This window comes from Punica granatum, chromosome 1 (assembly GCF_007655135.1).
Source record: "Punica granatum isolate Tunisia-2019 chromosome 1, ASM765513v2, whole genome shotgun sequence".
Classification (NCBI taxonomy): domain Eukaryota; kingdom Viridiplantae; phylum Streptophyta; class Magnoliopsida; order Myrtales; family Lythraceae; genus Punica; species Punica granatum.
In genome coordinates, this window is record NC_045127.1 from 40,437,601 (window position 1) to 40,458,114 (window position 20,514).

General features: G+C 32.8%; 1 protein-coding gene across 3 annotated transcripts; it reads left to right on the forward strand.

The window, feature by feature from the left end:
* Positions 1-6,103: 6,103 nt before the first annotated feature.
* LOC116209665 (synaptotagmin-4-like) lies at positions 6,104-14,142 on the forward strand. Of its 3 annotated transcripts, none has more exons than XM_031543394.1 (12): positions 6,104-6,393; positions 6,669-6,876; positions 7,500-7,601; positions 8,380-8,430; positions 9,175-9,295; positions 10,135-10,256; positions 10,421-10,519; positions 10,804-10,884; positions 11,012-11,097; positions 11,538-11,763; positions 12,559-12,723; positions 13,285-14,142. In XM_031543394.1, the coding sequence occupies exons 2-12, from the start codon at positions 6,772-6,774 to the stop codon at positions 13,705-13,707; spliced, it is 1,581 nt and encodes a 526-aa protein (XP_031399254.1). In that variant the 5' UTR covers positions 6,104-6,393; positions 6,669-6,771; the 3' UTR covers positions 13,708-14,142. The 3 variants fall into 3 exon arrangements, with proteins under 3 accessions (XP_031399254.1, XP_031399246.1, XP_031399262.1); XM_031543386.1 differs by having other exon boundaries at positions 6,105-6,393; positions 6,763-6,876; XM_031543402.1 differs by lacking the exons at positions 6,104-6,393; positions 6,669-6,876; positions 7,500-7,601 and adding an exon at positions 7,652-7,749.
* The last annotated feature ends 6,372 nt before the right edge of the window (positions 14,143-20,514 follow it).

Genomic DNA, 20,514 nt, shown 5'->3' on the forward strand with positions numbered 1-20,514 from the left:
GGTTATAATATCCACTTTGATTAAACTTACAAAATAAGTACTTACCTAATGTACTTAATATAAATAACGTAACAATTAGATGAGACAAATCTTCATAAAACACAATCCTAACAGGTACACTTTTTAAATCAGAGCAATTGTAATTCTTTCTTCTTCTTTTTTTAATTTTCGGTCAACAAAGAAAGTCCATAGATAAAGTATGAAAAAATAAGAAGTTAAATGAAAGAATTCATGTAGTCCCATTAGCAAAAAGAGAAATTAATACCTTTCAGTTCTTAGCGAAGAATTTGTGCCACTGCACGATATTTTTTTTTTCTCGGAAAGTAATGAGGATATATTCATTAAGGAAAAAGTACACAACAAAATACCCATGAAAATGAAAATTAGAAGATCGAAACAATCGAAGGAATCCTCCTGGCAACTACATAGGAAAGGTAGGTGAAAAAACACCAAGCAAATAACTACAAAACTATACAGTAGCAATCTGATTGCCCCATCAAAATCCCCTGCCATCCCACATGGATCCTGGTATAATCCAAGGAAGAGGGTCCTCAAGCCCTATCAGAGCCACTGCATGATACTTTCTTCTTGGCAATATAGGTGGCATTTGGGTCGTAGGAAAGTTCAAATTTTCCCAGGAATCCTAACTTTTCCACCCATTTTTAGATGTTTGGGCGAAAGGTTTTAATCCAGGAAAGTGTCGTATGGTTAAAACTTTCCAGCCATAAGTGGAAAGTTTTTCCTTCGGAGACACATCTATGTATTACTCAAATTCATTTGGGTGTATAAGATGGGTGCATAACAAATAGAATAAAAATGGGTGCACAATAAATGCTATAAAGAAACTGACTGCGATTAACATGAATGTTTACGAAATGTAGCACTCTTACTTTAACTTGGGTGTATAAAATAGGTGCATAATAAATGCAGTAAAATGGGTGCATGAGAAATGTACCTCTCTTACCAACTACAATTCGAATAACTTTGAAATAAAAGAAGCTTTAATTAACAAACAAATACCAATATGCCTTCTTTTGATGGATATAAATAAATGACTGCCTTATAGAAAATAAAGAAATGAAAAAATAAATGTTTGCCTTCCAAATTGAACAATTTTGAAAATAAAAGAAAAATAATATCTGATCTATTACAAATAGTAAAAAAATAATAATTTCATCATTAAATGTCAAAGTGTTGTTAATAAAGAAATAAAATCAACCAATTACAAACTGTCCATTTCATAAAATATAAGAAAGAAATTTTATAGAAAATAAAAGCATGTTTTACTCTTTCAAGGGAAACAATAATTGAATGTCTTATAAAAAACAAATGAAACGAAGAAAATAAATGCTCGTCTTCCAAATTGGATAAATTTGAAATTAAAAGGAAAATAATTTCCGATCGGATAGAAAAAAATAAATAGTAAGTAATTAATCATTAAATAAGAAAATACTATTATTTAAGAAAGACAAACTATGGACAATTTTTTTTTTGATGGATAGCAAAGAAACAAAGAATAAATTGCCGCCTTCAGATTTGAATAATTGGAAAATAGAAAAGGAAAAAGTTTTATAATCGATTAGAAAACACGAACAATAAAAGTACGAATAATAAATGCCCACCTTATAATAGAAAACTCAACTAAAAAAATAAAAGGAAATAGTAACTAATAAAGAAATGAAAAAAGTAGTAAGTCCGATCGAATAAAAGGAAATAATAAGTAATTAAAATAAGTCCTTATAAAAGGAAATAAAAGTCCTTTGAAATTCAATATATTTGAAAATAAAAGGAAAATAATTTCTAGTCAAATACAAAAGGTAAATAGTAAGTAATTAATCAATAAATAACAAAGTATTATTAACTAAGAAAAAAACTATGGACGGAAATTTTTTGGAGGAATAACAAAGAAACAAAATATAAATTGTCACCTTCCGATTTGAATAAATTGGAAAATAAATAAGGAAAAATTATGATCAATTAGAAAAACCGAACAATAAATGCACGAATAATAAATGCCCACCTTATAATTGGCAACCGTATATATAGAGGCTCATACTATTAACAAACCCGTATTATATCTAAAATTTTGACTCATATTTGGATTACATCTAAAATTCGGGTTAAATCTAATTTTATGATCAATGGCTTCCGCTATGAAGTACCTAAATAAGTGCATTCTTACTAATTTCAACAAATTTTCAAATTCGACCATTTAGTTTATGTAAGTGTAGTTAATCATTAATTAAAATAAATTTGTTTTGCTCTTTTTTATGATTCTACAGGAGAAAGGCATCAAGTGATAGCCAATATTCCTATCTTGACGAGCTATCTCTAGATAGAGAGGATTGTAAAATTAAATTACGTGTTTCTAGACTATTTGATACCTTAAATCTATATATTACTAAAATTCACTTAGGTGTATAAAATGGGTGCATAATAAATGAAGTAACATGGGTACATAAGAAATGTACCTCCCTTACTAACTACAATTTGAATAAATATGAAATAAAAGGAAAATAAATTACTACATTATAAAAAATAAAGAAACGAAAAAAATACTAAGTTCAGTCGAATAAAAGGAAATAGTAAGTATTTAAAATAAATTCATTATAAAAGGAAATAAAAGTCCTTCCAAATTGAATAAATTTGAAAATAAAAGGAAAATAATTTTCGTTCGAATACTAAAGGCAAATCATAAGTAATTAATCATTAATTAACAAACCAATTCCAATCTGCCTTCTTTCAAAAGAAATAATAAATGACTACCTTATAGAAAATAAAGAAACAAAAAAATAAATGTTCACCTTTTAAATTGAACAAATTTAAAAATAAAAGGAAAATAATTTCCGCTCAAATAAAAATAGTAAACAATAATTATTTAATCATTAAATGTCAAAGTGTTATTAGTTTAGAAAGAAAATCAACCAACTCTAATATGCCCATTTCATAAAATATGAAAAAGGATCTTTAAAGAAAATAAAAGCATGTTTTATTCTTTCAAGGGAAATAATAATTGACTGCCTTATAAAAAACTAAATAAACGAAAAAATAAATGCTCACCTTCCAAATTAAATAAATTTGAAAATAAAAGGAAAATAATTTCTGGTTAAATACAAAAAGTAAATAATAAGTGATTAGTCATTGAATGACAAAGTGTTAGTAATTAATAAAGAAAAACTATGGACGAAATTTTTTTGGACGAATGTAAAAAAAATATAAATTGGCACCTTTTGATTTGAATAAATTGGAAAATAAAAAAGGAAAAACATTTTATGATTGATTAGAAAAAACAAACAATAAATGCACGTATAATAAACGCCCACCTTATAATCGAAAACTCAACTATACATATAGAGACGCACACTATAACAACCTGTATTATATCTAAATTTCGGACTCAGATTCAGATTACATATAAAATTCGACTTATATCTAATTTTCTAATCAATGGCTTCTGCTATGAAATGCCTAAATAAGTGAGTTCTCACTAATTTCAACAAATTTTCAAATTTGATCATTTGGTTTATGTAAGTGTAGTTTAATCATTGATTAAATTAAATTTGATTTGTTCTTTTTGATGATTCTGTAGAGAAAGGCATCAAGTTATAACCAATATTCATTTCTTGAGGAGCTAGTTCTAGATAGAGAGGATTGTAAAATTAAAGTATATGTGTCTAGATTATAGGATACCTTAAATAAAAATAAAAATAAACAATTTATCAGCGTAAATGTGGTTTTAATTGATGAAAAGGTGCGCGAGTCTCTTCCTATAATTTTTACTATAATTTGTAAATAACTAAAATTTAATCGGGTGCATAATAAGTGAGATTGAGTGCATAATAAATGCTAAAAGAAAATTTTAAAACAAAGATAATAATTAAAAAACTTTTAATAAATGCAATTAATGTATCTAAATCTCCCACTCACTATATAATAATTTAAAGAAAAGAAAAAGAATATGGAAAAAAAAAACAAAGAATAATAATTAAAAATGTTTAATAAATGCAATTAAATGTACTCAAATTTCTTACTAAATACAAATAAGAGAAAATTTTTGATGTAATTACTTAATTATATATAAGTGATAAATGTATAGAAACAATTCAATTAACGCGACATTATAAAAATTGAGCCTAGTTTATAGAAATTGAAATAAAATTTTTGATATTCTTACGAAAATTAGTGAAGTATATATATAATTCATCATAAAAACTAAACATATAGACGTACAGGCATATTGAAAAGTACTAAAATTTAACGTGTTAAAAATAAGAATCATGAATTATAAAAATAATTACCTTTTAATAAATTCTAAAATAATAAGAAATATATATAAAAAAAAGTATGTATATAAACTAGAGTTAATATACATATATATAATATATATAAAGGGTTTTTACCTAAAATGGCCCATAGTTTGTCCGTTTTGTCAAATCTATCATATGCTTTTTTTTTGTCAAATCTATCCCATGGTTTACTTTTTGTATCAAATCTATCACAGCGTTATCTTTTCCGTTAACATCTAACGGCCGTGCTGACGTGGCACGTGGAGAGATAGTGGGCCACACTTGCCACGTAGGCGCCACGTCAGTACGGCCGTTAGATGTCGACGGAAAAATAACACCGGGATAGATTTGATGCAAAAAGTAAACCATGTGATAAATTTGACCAAAAAAAAGCATAGAATAGATTTGACAAAACGGACAAACCATGGGTCATTTTAGGTAAATACTCCTATATATAATGTCTCATTATATAGAATAATAACAAACCTTACCCACAAAAGAAGATTATATAAACTGAAAAAATAATAATATATAGAATAATAAAAATCTTTATCCATAAGGAAGATTCCTTAAATATGAAAAACTATAAAAGAATAAAAATATTTAAAATAATATAATTATATTTAACACAAACTAAAATTGTGAAAGAAAATAAATAAATTTACTAGACATAATACGAACGTTGATTATAAAATTATAATTGAATTATTCAAAAGCATTCATGCAACTCTATTGAAAATTATTTTTGAAAATTGATTGTTCAAAACTTTTATTTTCAATAATAAAAATAATAATACTAATAAGTAAATTCATATCTTAAACTGTGATAATTATTATTCGTACAACATATAACCCCTGCAATGTATGGGATTGAACACTAGTTGTATTCTTAGAATATTATTGTGGGTTTCACGTGTTGACTCACATAAATAAATTAAATATTATATTATTACTCACTTTTCCAATTATGCACGAGGGTTATCAAACACAACAGTCTCATATTTTCTTCCTATATTCCTAGATAATGATTCCATGGTTAAAATTTTGAGAGATTTTTTGGTAATCCTATCTCGTCATGTGGCGTAAGGAAGTACTAATTAAATTGTAATAAACTAAATAATAAGTGTTAATTATTTGATTAATTGCAATAATTTTTTTAATTGAAGCAATCTTATTAGTTTTTTCACATCACATCATTATGAGATAGGATTATTTAAAATTTTCTCTAAAATTTTCCTTACAATCTTAAATTCTCATAACCATGGGAGAAATGTTCATCTATTTTTTTTCCTTTTTCTTTTTTCTGACTTTTGATATAGAATGTGACGTGAAAAAAGAAGAACAAATAATTGCGAAATCCTGTTAATGAGAATTGAGCATAGCTGCTATAATATTTATTTCACTCTATCAAGTAGTTTGAAATTAGAAGAATATATAAGAACATATATAGATATATTATATTTTGCTGAAAGAAGCATTATAAGATCACTGAGCATCGAATGTAGCTGTAACAAAACTTATAATAGTTATTTCGCTCTATTAAGTTATGTGAAATTAGAAGCATACTATAATATATATATATATTGTACTTTGCTGAAAGAAGCATTATAAGAAGCTGAATAAAAAAAAAAGATGAGAATATATAAATGGGAAAAGGAAAGGATAATCCACATGTCGGCATTAATCATCGTGCCGGAGTGACGAAAACACCCTCGGTTAAGCGCGGGAGACGAGATATTTTGCGGTAGCTGCTAGTGTCAGTTTGGTAAAATTGCAGGCAGGAGAAGGAATGATCAAGCAAGAGTGAATACGGAAGAAATGTTCTGCTGCTGCGAGAGTGAAGGAAGAAACCGACCGCCATGGCCTACCCTTCTTCAACTTCAATGCTCGCTTTCCCATCCCATCCCCATGTTGGAGAGTGGAAATGAAATCATAGCCATATAACCCCATCGACCCTTCTTCCCTCTCTCTCTCCCTCTCTCTCGTTTCTCCATTCCCGTCCGTATGGTCTGAACGTTCCGTTTCTTCATCGCCATCGATCCAATCTCTCTCTGTGTGCTTGATCGAATCTCTGATTCCACTATAGCTTTTGTCCTTTGATTCTACTGTAAGTATCTCCCTCTCTCTCCCCTTTTCTCCGGTCACTTTCTGTACACAGTCGGGCGTGATGATTTGTGCGGGTCTGCGTCGATGCATTGCTTTCTCGTGATTGCCATTTCTTTCTTCTTTCTTCTTTCTTTGTTTTTTTTTTGATAAGTCGCGATTTTCATTTCGCGCTGGCCTATGCCTTCAGCTTAAGTGTGTTTTACGATGCTCTGTTTGTATGAAAATGCATGAAAATCCTTTTTACTGTAGCTTAATTCCTCGTGTATGTTGGCATAGCGGGCGTTTGTCGGGTTGACCTTAGTTCGGGGAAGTTTTCTGTGGCGTTTATTTGCTGATTCGTTTGAGATCTCGGGTGAATTCGCATTGGAAGGTAGGGAAGATGGGCCTGATTTCGGGTATTTTCATGGGGACGCTCTTCGGGGTGGCGCTGATGGCGGGGTGGCGCCACATGATGAGATACCGCAGCAACAAGCGCATCGCCAAGGTACTTAATTCTCAAATGTATTTTCTGCTTCTTTTTTTTGGCGATGTTCTGGACTGTGGTTCTGCCTTTGGGATTTGAAAAGATATCCATATGAATTTAACCATCTAATCCTTGCAATTTCGGGCTGAGGTTTTGGGCTTCTCTGTGGTTTATAATTGATAGATTAATTACCGTCGGAAGGAAGCCGATGAAATTCTGCAGTAGTAGCATAAATTACGGTGCATTCTGCTGTACTAGTGCTACTTATTGGTTAAGGTGTCCATTTTCAGCAAAGTTTGAATTCTGATATATCTTGGATTAAGCAGCAGGCGGTGCTGTAATTGGTAACGTGGCCAAGTGCCAGGACTAATATCATTTATGAGGGACGTCTTCTGGCTACATAGAGTATAATGGGGGTGGGCAATTGTCTGCAGGCAACTTGTTTCAATTAAGCTTAAAAAGTTTTTAGTTGAAATTTGTAAAGTGGAAAACTTTGTTTTAGCAGGGTGTACTTATTATAGGAGATAATACTGTGGAGTTGCTTGGTAATAATTGTAGTCAAGTTATTTTTCAGCATGTACGTTGAAATTCAATTGTCAATATTAGTTACGTTCATTGTGCTGGTTGGATTCACTGTCGTACAGGCAGCTGATGTCAAATTGCTTGGATCTCTGACGAGAGACGATCTAAAGAAGATTTGTGGTGATAACTATCCTGAATGGATATCTTTTCCTGTTTTTGAGCAGGTCAGGTTTATTTCCAACTATCATCACATGAGGAAAGTTTTTTACTGCTTTAATTTATTCCCTGCAGAATCTTTCCCTTCATGAAGAGCATGGGAATCCTTCCAGTTGAAAATTCTTTTCATTTAAAACTTAATTGGTGTTGTTAAAGGTATGAGCATGTGGTGATCAATGGAGCATGATGGTTCAGAACTGTTAATGTAGTTTACTCTACTTCAATGAGATTTTTCCCCAATAAACGTGTTTTTTTTCCCCTTTTTCTGTTAGACAGTCATGCTTGTGTCTTGAATGCATGCGTAGATAGGATCACTAGGCATTTTTAGAGCAAGGGTGATGATAAGGTGATAGAACATGGCAATAAATAAAATATCAATGTGATTATCCTCCATGTAATGAAAACTATGCCATTTTCTGTCCCATCTAAATTATCGTTTCTATTAGGGAAGGAAGAAGGTAGGTTGGGATATAATGTTTCGAACTATGTCTACAAATTTAACAACAAAATAAATATAGGCTTGATTAGTCTCTCACTTTATGAACCTTATTCTTGAAATAAAGAAGTTGCTTTGAAAGTTTTAAATAGTGAACCTTTTACCCCATCCTTTTTAGGTATCCACCTTATCTTGGTAACATTGCATATATGTTTCCCATTCTGCGCACTGAGTTACCACAATGGCTCTTATTTATTTATTTATTTTTCTATATAATCTTGTTTTTGACTTCATATAGATTATATTTTAGATATTATGACTTGACTTGGTTTATATTCCTGCTGTAACAGGTGAAATGGATGAACAAGCAACTCAGCAAGTTGTGGCCTTATGTTGCAGATGTAATCTACTTCCTTTGATAATCATATCTATCATCAAGTTAATTCACTATATTCTTTTGAAAAAAGGTTTGATGGTTATTCTGATCTAGAAAGACTAAGCTAGGGTGAGTATGAAGATCTAGAAAGACAAGGTTTTGCTGTATAGGGAAAAGGTCTTCATTTCTGATTCTGAAAGAGTAGTAGTCGAAGAACCACTCTTGCGGCATATGTTCATCAGTTAAGGCTGTTCTTTCCCTTGGTTTTCCATCCACTCAGAACTTTTACTTTTATCACACTACCAGAAAAACCTTCTCTAGATGTTCTTACTTTTAGGCTTGGTGTTGAAGATAATTTGTTTAACTCTCCTATGGGCATGATAGCAGGTTTCATGATTTGATAATTGTGAGCACTACATCGAAGAAAGGCTTATGTTAAAGCAACATTGGTACCTGCAGATGTTAATAAATCGAAGATGAGAAAGTGTGAAAAGAATTAACCGTTTTGTCAACAAAGATTTGACTTGGGTTCTTAAAAATTTCAATATTTTCATGTGTCATGTTTTATTAGTATTCCATGAGATGAGTACAATTGGAAATTGTGTAAATAACTCCCAAAGTGACAAATTTCACGAGGTCAGTGAAGTAAATAACTCCCAAAGTGACTAATTTCATGAGGTCAGTGAAATACAGTCCCGGCAGAGGAATTGATTTCAGATATGATTCTTACTTTTCCGTTTTTCTAAAATTTGCCTGTATTTGTTCTTAGGCAGCCACACTGGTTATCAGAGAATCTGTTGAACCCCTGCTAGAAGAGTATCGCCCTCCTGGAATTACTTCATTGAAGTTTAGCAAGTTGTCTCTTGGAACAGTGGCGCCAAAAATTGAAGGTATCGATATGAAGGGGCCTTTTCCATGCCCACTGTCCCCTTTTCACTCTTCATCTTGCTAATTCTTTTTTTGCGTAGTCAGCTTAGTGGCTGTTGCTTGGAGTTCCTTGTACTTGGATAACTCTTTTAGCCTGGTGGGTGCAATGTCCTTGGCTTCTGGCACAATAGCGCTTCATGGCCCATGATAATCTCTACCTTTGGTCTTTGTCAATGTTAACTAGATCTAAACTCTTAATAGGAGAAAATGGTATGATTGTTTGTAAATTTTTAAGGATTGACACATGTTTTATCTGGCAAAAAATTATCCACATTAGAATTTGGATTAAAAAATTGGTTTAAACTTCTAGTGATCAGTGCCCTGTGATGACTCTTACCAATCACACTACTCCAGATATTGAAGTAGTGTGATTCTGTGCGAGCTTTTCTGATGCTTTTCTCGTTTTAACATGTATGGTTATGGGGAATTCACTTCTTTAACGTTGAAGATCCCTATCATGCTACTCCCGCGTGTATATTATTTACTTATTTATTTTTTTGGGTTGAATTGGTGCCCTTAGAATCAGTTGCAGTTCGAGGAACTTTGACTTCACTTAATGTCTTTTTATTTTTCTTTCGGTGAAACAATTTAGTCGCTTAAGTGTGCATCTTCTTCTCTAAAACCTTCTCATGGTTCTAATGAGGATATTAAGTAAAACCTATTAATTCTGTTGCGGTGATCGATTCCATCACAACTTGGTGATGCTTCAGTCACTTAATTGTATTGCTATGTACACTGTTTTTCTTTTTGTATAGAGGTATTGCGTTTTCTATGAGCAACTCTGCTTCCTCTAATTACCCAGGCATTCGCGTTCAGAGTCTTAAGAAAGGTCAAATTACAATGGACATCGATTTTCGCTGGGGAGGTGATCCAAGCATTATTTTAGGAGTTGAAGCTGCCATGGTTGCTTCAATACCCATCCAGGTTGGTGTGAAGCAGCATTACTTGGTTATTGCATTTCAATGGTGTAATAGTTTATTTAAATTTCCTTCTTTTTTATTTTTCCCTATTTATCTGGTTTCACAGGAATTGCAAGTCTCTTTTGGAAACATTATTTTACTTCTGAAATGGTTTCCTCTTTCCAACAGTTGAAGGATCTCCAAGTTTTTACTGTCATCCGTGTTATTTTTCAACTTGCGGAAGAAATCCCTTGTATCTCAGCTGTTGTTGTTGCGCTGCTTGCTGAGGTAAGTCTGGTCAAATTTGATACAATCCTGCTTCTCATTATTATGCTAATCGAAGTGATATTACATTGTAATGACTACTGTAAGTCTTCGTCCATTCTTCTGTTTGATTTGTGTTAAATCTGTCAATTGTATCACCTGTGATTCAGAGAGTTGTTTTTTTATGCTGGGACATTGCAGTGCCTAGTTCTTTTCTTAGGGTTCACTGGTGGTAGTCCCTAGAGACAGAGTTGGCTACAACTATAGTGATTCTTTTACTGATTTGTTTTTGTAAATTTATTTCTCAGCCCAAGCCTAGAATTGATTACACTCTTAAAGCTGTTGGTGGAAGCCTTACTGCCATTCCAGGTCTTTCAGACATGATTGATGTAAGTTCATCATTATTTCGTTCTTTACTTCTCTTTATCTTTTGTTAAATAACATTTTTTTTTTTGCAGATCCATTCATTTTCTGACGTAATCTTAACTAATCATCTGCATTACTTGAATTTTGTAGGATACTGTCCATTCCATTGTTACAGACATGCTTCAGTGGCCTCACCGAATTGTTGTTCCAATTGGTGGTATACCTGTGGACACAAGGTTAGTATTTTACTCCAATTAGCATATGACTGTTATGGCTGTTGGACTTTTGGTTCCTGTAATAGTATTTACTAGCATGTTGATAATTTAAAAGTCAATCCTTTTGGCTAGTTTCAGGGTATTCATAATTAGTGAGGAAAATACTTTTTTTTCAAAAAAAATCTTTTCCATTGGTTCCTGTCATATCATCTACTAGCACGTTGACCATTTATCACATTGATCCATTTTGCTAGCTTCAAGTTATTCACCGTAGTGTGGAAGGTACTATGTTTTCGATCATATACGTTATTTGATTGATGGCACAACTGCACATGTAATATGCTTTTCCTTCTTCTTTTTTTTTTTGTTGAGTAAGTACAAGTGATCTCTGCTATATAATTTCTTTTTTGGTTTATAGATATTAATGGCATATCTGATGAGTTGTTTTGACTGTGATTCAGTGACTTAGAGCTTAAGCCTCAGGGGAAACTGACAGTGACGGTGGTAAAGGCAAATGACCTCAAAAACATGGAAATGATTGGAAAGTCTGATCCTTATGTGGTTGTGTACATCCGCCCTCTATTTAAAGTTAAGACAAAGGTTGTAGAAAACAACCTGAATCCTGTTTGGGATCAGACGTTTGAATTGATTGCAGAAGATAAAGAGACACAGTCACTTGTTGTTGAGGTTAGGGATACCACTTCATCTTTCATGCTAATTTAAAGATATTTGTTCTTTTTCTTGGTCGACCTAGTGAGCATCTTTAGTGTGATGTTTCCACAATTGTACCCTCCCACATATGCTTGCGACCGGTTGCTTCGTTGATATTCTTCATGGTTCTCCTTTGAAAGAGAAATATTTAGCAATAGGAATAGGGCATTCATTTTGTTGCACATCACACCATTAATACATCCTTGAGTTTCTACTAGTTTGATTAATAGTTATAGGGATAGTGAAATTTGCAGTATAAGTTTCAGAAAATAGAATTTTGCTGGAGAAGTTTCAAGGAATGTTGAGGAGGTCCGGATTTGCTTGGTTGGAATCACAGGATGTACATTGCGCAGTGATTGTCTAACTTCCACGGACAGGAATCCAATTGTACTCCATGTGTAGTCGCTTCCCCTGCTGGATGTTGACACGGTTAAATATGAATTGGTCTTGGTCTTCTTATGTTCTTTTTGACTGTTAAGTCAAATATTTAGGATAAAGTCCTTTTTTGATGTAACTCTGATCTCTCCCACCCTTGACTCTTTTAGAGCTGGCTGTTTGGGATGATCAGCGGCTTATCTCTTTCTTATGCTTGACATTGAGGTATTCCATGAATAGGTCTTTGACAAGGACATTGGGCAAGACCAGCGGTTGGGAATTTTCAAATGGCCTTTGATTAATCCTCCTTTGGGACGATTAGCGGCTTATGTCTTTCTTATGCTTATCTCTTTCATATTTAGAGCTGGCCCTGACATTGAGGTATTCCACGTATAGGTCTTTGACAAGGACATTGGGCAAGACAAGCGGCTGGGCATTGCCAAATGGCCTTTGATTGAGCTGGAAGCTGACGCTTTGCAAGAGAAGGAGCTGAGATTGCTTCCATCACTTGACATGCTGAAGATAAAAGACAAGAAGGACAGAGGCACTGTCACCATTAAGGTATTTGCCAATTGGTTAACTTTACAAATCTCATCAACTAATGATATTATACACCCTCTCTGTGATCAGTTTACTGATGGAAAACGTGCAGATAAAAAATTTGCCTACTTTTCTGTTTTGTTTTAAATGTTTGTCCCCCCCCCCTTGTATTTGTTTTTGTTCCAAAGTGTTAGATAATAGTTCTAAGCTCGCCTTTAGATAATATTTCTAAGCTCGCCTGACCATTTGGTTCTTGTGGCTAATATAGGAAATTCATCACGGGTGTAGAAAGTTCCTTGAGATTTAGGATTGAGAATCATACTTGTCAAGGAAATTTGTGTCGATATTGTTTTTTCAAATTTTTGATGCATCCTGGAGGTGTAGGTATTTACTGCACTTCGATACAATTGCATAAATTTCTATTGTTTCCTGCATTATCCATTGTACTTCTTCTCCTAAGCTTGAAATCCTAGTATGTATCGCTTTCTGGGCCGGTCTTAATGGAACTTAGTGGTTTGATATATAGAAGAAACAATATATAATTGCTGCCTATGATTATACTGGTGCTGTTGAACAATCCAGGTTGTCTATCACCCATTCAACAAAGAAGAGCAACTGGTGGCTCTGGAGGAAGAGAAGAGGATCTTGGAGGAGAGGAAGAAGCTGAAGGAAGCTGGAGTGATCGGAAGCACGATGGACGCTATCGATGGGGCTGCATCCCTGGTGGGTTCTGGGTTTGGCATGGTGGGCACAGGCATAGGAACTGGGGTCGGCCTTGTTGGGAGTGGGATTGGAGCCGGGGTTGGCCTCGTTGGGACCGGGATCGGGGCCGGAGCCGGCTTCGTGGGGAGTGGCCTTGGGGCTGTTGGGAGCGGGCTGAGCAAAGCTGGGAAGTTCATGGGACGGACCATCACTGGCCAGTCCAGCAACCACAAGAAGAGCAGCAGTGGAACAACTACCCCTGTGAACAGTGCGCAAGAGAATGGTGGTGCGAAGCCCCTCTAGTGTGCTGGTTTCTTATCCTTAACTAGTTCCGAACAAACCTTCGGTTGTTTGGAGCACAACTGAGTTCTGCGTATCTGACGTCTGTTCTGCAACAGGTCTACTAGAAATTTAGAGGGGATATGGGGCAAGACTTAGCCCGGTATGTATGTGAATATAAGCTTTGGTAAATGTTTCATTTAAGCAGGGGATAAGTCTCCTTTTCACTACTGTAATGGTCGGGGTTTTGCACGATTTGATTAGATGTATTTGCTTCTTTCTGTTTGCTTTTCCTTTTAGCTTATCATTCAATATGTTCAATCTGATAAGGGATGATAAGAATGCTGTTAATTCTCACTCTAGATGGCCGTGTCACTGTGTATCGTTCGGGTAATGTAGATTCCGCATGACTTTTGAGCATGGATTGTGCCTGGTAATACATTGACTCTCTTTACTTCATCTGTGCTTTCATGTAGAACAATATTTAGGAGACGTACAAAACCATGGGCGCTTTTTTTTTTTTTTTTTTTTCCAGTGTGAACCCTGATATCCGGTCTAATTGGGTTCCAATTAATCCGGTCGAACCGGATTGGCCTATTAAGAGGTAAAGTTCTCCCAATATGGATTTTTTGGGTTTACAAGGACTTGAATCCGAGACTTTAGTTAAGCGGAACGAGCGCTGAACTATTTAAATCAATCCATGTTGGTAGGAATCGAGCCTTTAACCTACACGGATCGGTTGTTTGTAATCTTGATAGTAATGCAAGCAGTCCTTGAGAAGTCCAGAGGATTGAACGTACAGTAGCTGTGAATTCTTATGCAACCATGCCTGCGGTTGAATTTTATTGATGGTTGCTCTCTTGATTGTTGTAATTTTTCATTTGCCAGGAAATACCGCTAAGCTGGAGGTATCGAGGACAACAAATACGGGCTGGTATTTTACTGCAAATACGTCGGATTATAGTTGAACTTGATGCAACATTATATAAACCCAGTTAAATTTCTAATTTGTAGGCAGTATATCGGTAATATATGAAACTAGAGCTGAGGTGGGTTGACATGATATAAGAATTACGAGATTAATGAATAGAGTTTTCTTGAATTTTTCAAGTTTTAGTTTGTAAGTATTGTTTAAAAAATCTAGAAATTTGGTTATATTTTTCTATTTTCCATAATATTATGCTATAAAATCCCAATTTTTTTAAAATAATTAATGTTAAATAAACATCTTTGGGTAAAATGTGATAAGTAATTTAATTTGATTGACACCAAATCAATTAGTCAAGAGAACGCCAAACCTTGACCATAAATTTGATGCTGGCATGTGCAGAAGTTCTTAGAAGTCTTCACCGCGTCTCATTTATGATGCAACAACCAAGGCGGCTCTTTTTCATGTTATCTACCTGTCTACCATCCGAGCAATTATGAAGCGAATATTATTCAGACATTTGGTTATGTAACATCCAATCAAAATGTTTAAAAGTCGAAAATCGGCCCTACAACAACCAATATTTTTTCCTATCATCAAGGATTGGCAACGAGAAGTTCAATGGGAGATCTCAAGTTTGAGTCTCATATGGTTCTTTAAATCCCCGGTTTTAGTAGAGCCTTTATAAAGCTGAGCCGAGCCCTTGCCTTGCCTCGCTACCTCCCAGAACCCTTAGCCCCCATTTTCGGTCGATGAACATGAGAAATATAGAGAGTTACAGGATATCGGAGCTTTTCCCGGGAATTAATTAGACATGCGACCTATCGAACCCCTTCTTTTCTCAAAAAAAAAATGTCTAGCTAAGTTAGCTTGTATTATTATGGGATATAGACAGCATGCTAACAACACTCATTAAAGACCACAAGGTCCGGACTAGCCTGATGAAGGAGCTTATCGGTTCAGGGGCGGAACCGGTCCAAATTTAATATTTGAATGCACATTTTTATTTTTTATTCATCTGGATATGAATAACGGACCAAAAAAAAAAAGCAAAGAAGATAAGCCATGCATATGAACGCTTGTGGACCTTTGTCTTTATGTATGATTTATCAATAATTTACATATATATTGATCGACTGTGGTATTTGTCTGGGAGACACTTCACTGGACGGATAATTGATGTTGCGTTTGGTTTTAAAATAGAATTTTAAAATCAAATTTTGATTTTGAAAAAGAATTGTATAAATGGGGTTCACCCTTTGACTTTGTATGAGTTATTTTGTTTTGTCGTAAAAAAAATGATATAAATGGGTCTATTCTTTGACTTTGTATGAGTTATTTTGTTTTGTTGTGGGTAAAATTAGGTTAAAGTTGTGATTTTAAAATTATATTTGCAAACCAAACAAGTCATGAATTATGCTGTCGAAATCAAGTGAGTTTTGGAGTATCTACTAAAAAAAGAGAGTCAGTTTTAGATTTGATGTCTTAATTTTTGCATTGGAAATAAAAATAAAATAATAAATAAAAATAATAAAGAATAATAACATGATATATTTCATTGTTTAGTACTTTTCTTAGATTTATCATATGATTTAAAAATTATTTAAAAGGAATCATAATTTGCATGTTATTTTAGATTTATCCGGTATTACTTTATTAGTTAATGTTTGACAGAATTGCTGACGTGGCTCATGGAAGTAATGTGGGCCCATCCTTGTTACGTCAACAACTCCGTCAAACATTAACGGAAAAAGTAACGTCACGATAAATCTGGAATAATATGCAAATCATGAAATATATGGTGTTAAAAAAAATCACATGTACTTGGTCTTATAAACATCATATGTAGACCATAAGAATTATCATTTTCAAGACTGTTTTATCTTGGAGAAACTCTTTCGCATTTGCATTAGTTGTGATGACTTCTCCTTGAAAGAGAACTAAACAGAGACTTGTACTTGTACTGCGCATAGAGTAAAAAAATATAAACAATTAAATTATAAATTAAAATAACAATATAGAAACATATTTAAGAAAATAAATTTTATTTCACATTGACGTCCAAAATCAACTTGCTGAGTTCAAAAATTTGTTGTGCAATAGCAAAATTTTAATTTAGTGAAATATAACTTAAAAGAAAACTTTCAAAATGAAAATAAAGAGATAAGATGGATGGGAGGGGAAAAAGGTTGGGAGGAAAGAGAGTGAGCGAGTGTGAGTGAAAGAGAGAAAATAGGGTTGAAATAAGTAGTTATTTATGTGAAATTATAATTACAAATACAATTTTAACGGTTATTATTAATTGAATGTATTTTATTAAGGGTATTTTTAATCGAAGTAAAAGTGCGACGAAATGTAAAAAAGATAATATATATATATCTATATATTATATTATATTATATTATATTATATTATATATATACATATATGAAGAGACTAGTACAACATAGTAGAAACGAAAAATAGAAGGTTAAATGATAATGCAAGGCGAAGGCAAATTTTATGGTGAAAGCTCGAACAAATATGAGTTTAATTGCTCCACAAATACATGATCATGCAAAGATAAAAGGATAAATTACATCATCGGTGAGCTGACAGGCACATTTGCGTTTGCGGAGTATGCTTTAACAACATTGTTACAAATTTCGGTCTACTTTCTCAGTTTGAAAAAATCTATATATATTATGTAATTCAATATACTCTCACGAGAGTCTCTCAGAGCTTTCCTTTGAATCGACGAGAGTCTTCCAATTGGATTGATGAGAACGTGCCATATCAGAGTCCTTAACTCCTCAGGAAAAGTTTCTTCATGGTCTTGCATTAAACATGCACATACATTTAACTAATGCAATATACGAAAAATTTGAAAAACCATATTCCACTGAAATTCTAAAATGTCTCACAAAAAATAAATAAAATACATAATTGAAATTGCTCGCGCAACGCACGGGAAAAAAGATAATTATATATGTAATCCATATATATAAATAAAATTGAATCCTATTGTAATAAATGCTCCATCATCAATGTAACAAACTTATTAAAATAATTTTTTGAAAAGATAAAACTATTAACCTCATTTTTATTATAAGATTAAATCATTATAATATAAACTTGTAATAGAATAAAATTTTGAAATTTGAAATAAATATGTCATAAAATTTTATATTTAAAAAATATGAAATCGAGTTTGTGTATATACATATATTTATGATAAATCTGGTTACTATACAAACAATTAAATAAATATAAATTAAATTATTCAAAATTAGTCTAATTTCATTAATTTATCATTGTATAAAATGTGAAATTCATTTTAGAATTTTTTATTGTGTTAACAAGGAATATATATTAAAAAAATCAGAATAATTTTTATAGAGGGTGTTAAATAAATGTGCTAAAACAAATATTTACAACACAATATATATATAAACACCACGAAAAAAATTCAATTGATCATATATATAGAATTTTAAAAACGATAGTGGACATAAAAGAAAAAAAATTATAATATATCACTATGTATTTTATCTCATAAATAAATAAAAATAAAATGTAAAAGACAACAAAACGCCATCTTAGAAAGAGGACAAAAAGAAATTCGATTATAATTATTAAACTTAATTAATGTAAGTGACAAATCTATATTAACAATTAACTTAAATATCATATACAACTTATTTTGATCATAGTATAATAATCAACTTACTCTAAATTTTAACAAAAAAATATTGAATAATACTATTTGAAAATTACAATTATTAATTGAAAATATTTTTGATAAGATATAATAATTATAATAAGAACTTATACAGCTAAATATAAAAGAGAACCCGTGCAAGGCATGGGAAAAGAAGACTAGTGCACCTTAAAACTCCAACAACCAACTCTCAATCAAGAAAAAGGAAAGGGTGAAAAAAAAACGAAAAAGGAAAAAAAAAAGAACGGTTTAATAGGCAATTTGGTCCTTCAGTTTGGTAAGTTGCATCAGTCGGGTTCTTGACTTTTTTTTACATCAATTTGGTCCCTTACTTTTCATTTTATATCAAATAGGTCTGTTTTATATCAACTACATCCTCCACTGAAGAAAATTATATCAATTACATCATCCACTGAAAAGAAATTATATAAATAAATCTATCGTTACATCAGTGTTGGGAAGTGGTGTATACCCTAGAGGCAATCTGTCATCAACTCTGTAATATGACATGCATTTCGTTATAATACGAGGTTTTCTGTTATTGTGTAGATTACGTTACATATTAATTTTACACAATAACTTCATTGGAATAGTATATTCAATAGGCATCAAGTGTGATTTGATTGTGAGATCCTATAATTACTGAACATTATTCCTAAACGTTTCTAGTCGAAGTATTATCGTTAATTAGGACAACGATAATGCGGTTAGACTAGTGTGGGTACTCATTGATGACCAAGTCTTTCAGATCATGGATGTGGAGATATCAAGTCACACCACAAGTATACATTAAGAGTATGTGTATTGGACTGACCCGCCATGAGATTGCTACATGGATTATTACGTGACTGTCATTAGCAGATCTCATAGTGACTATAGTGTAGTGGTCCTTTGACTTGAGGTCACCATGGATTCCTACATGTAATGTCGTATACTTTGGTATTGTCAAACTCCACTGGAACAAGCAGGTTATAAAGACAGTTATTGGGTATGCCACAGAGCATGAAAGGACTGTAAGTGATCAAGATAGGATTTGTCCCTCCTATATAATGGGAGTGATAGCTCACGACCGCTTGGTGGGTAGAGTCTAAAAGTGTATGCATACCCAAATGAGTTGATATAGGGATATCGAGCTCATTTGTTCTGATAGACTTACCCGGTAAACCAATAAAAAGAGATTGAGTCATACAACGATGATATCGACCATGCCTTGGGCTTAATAGAGATATAAAGGACAAAGGGATTATACTGCACGGTAACATAGGTCACAAGGTTCGTTGAAAAATTGACTTTTTGATTACTTGAGTAACAGTGATGCATTGCTAAATACTACTCATTGTTTGTAATATTGAAATAGGGATTTCAATATTACTGTTAACGTAATCGAAAACCTACAGGGTCACACACGATGACTAAATCGACGAGATATTTTGAAACAATAAAATCGTCAAATAGAGATTAGATGATTTAAGATGCGACCAATTAATCAAATATTTAATGAGATTAAATTTACTGATTAATTAGATCCAATTTATTAGATTTAATGGTGTGTTAAGTGGTTATTTTCTGTGGAGCCACTTGGAACTAATTTTGTGAACACACATGGGCTAAGAGTTTAATGACACTTAGCAATACACATTGCTCATGGAGAGGTTATTTTCTTCAATCCCACATCGGTAGGGACTTTAATTGTTCCCTCCCCCGTTGCTTATAAAAAGGGGGCAGAGGAGATACATATATTGTGTGTATGATTATATATATGTGTGTATATACATATACATATATGTATACGTGAATGAGTGTTGTGTATATTAGAAATTCAAGTTGAATTGTTCAACTTGAATTAATCTTACTAGTCTAATAATTTCGGGTGTTGTACCGGTATTTCTTTCGAGCATTGGCCGCTAGCGTCGCTTATCTCGAAGACCTGTCGAGAAAGTTGGTGTGGACACCGATAAAGGCTTCACGCTGAGGACGTTTGGTCGACGATTTTAAAATTCCATGTACGTTTTATCTACTCCTATTATTCTAATAGTTCTTGGGATTAGTTTCACAGGTAATAAACTTTGAATTTCTATGCATTCTACCTTTTCGTAGGCTCTGTGAAACTAACAATTGGTATCAGAGCCTAACTAGATAGAATTTGAGTAGATAAAAGTATGAAATATGATTATATGCTTGATATTTGTGTGATTATGATTGA

What these genes read in the sequence shown, in the direction of transcription:
- LOC116209665 (XM_031543394.1), top strand. Translation starts at nt 6,772, where the DNA reads ATGGGCCTGATTTCGGGTATTTTCATGGGGACGCTCTTCGGGGTGGCG. An exon ending in GCAACAAGCGCATCGCCAAG is followed by an intron (nt 6,877 to 7,499) that starts GTACTTAATTCT and finishes ACTGTCGTACAG; the next exon opens with GCAGCTGATGTCAAATTGCT. An exon ending in GTCTTTCAGACATGATTGAT is followed by an intron (nt 10,885 to 11,011) that starts GTAAGTTCATCA and finishes TGAATTTTGTAG; the next exon opens with GATACTGTCCATTCCATTGT.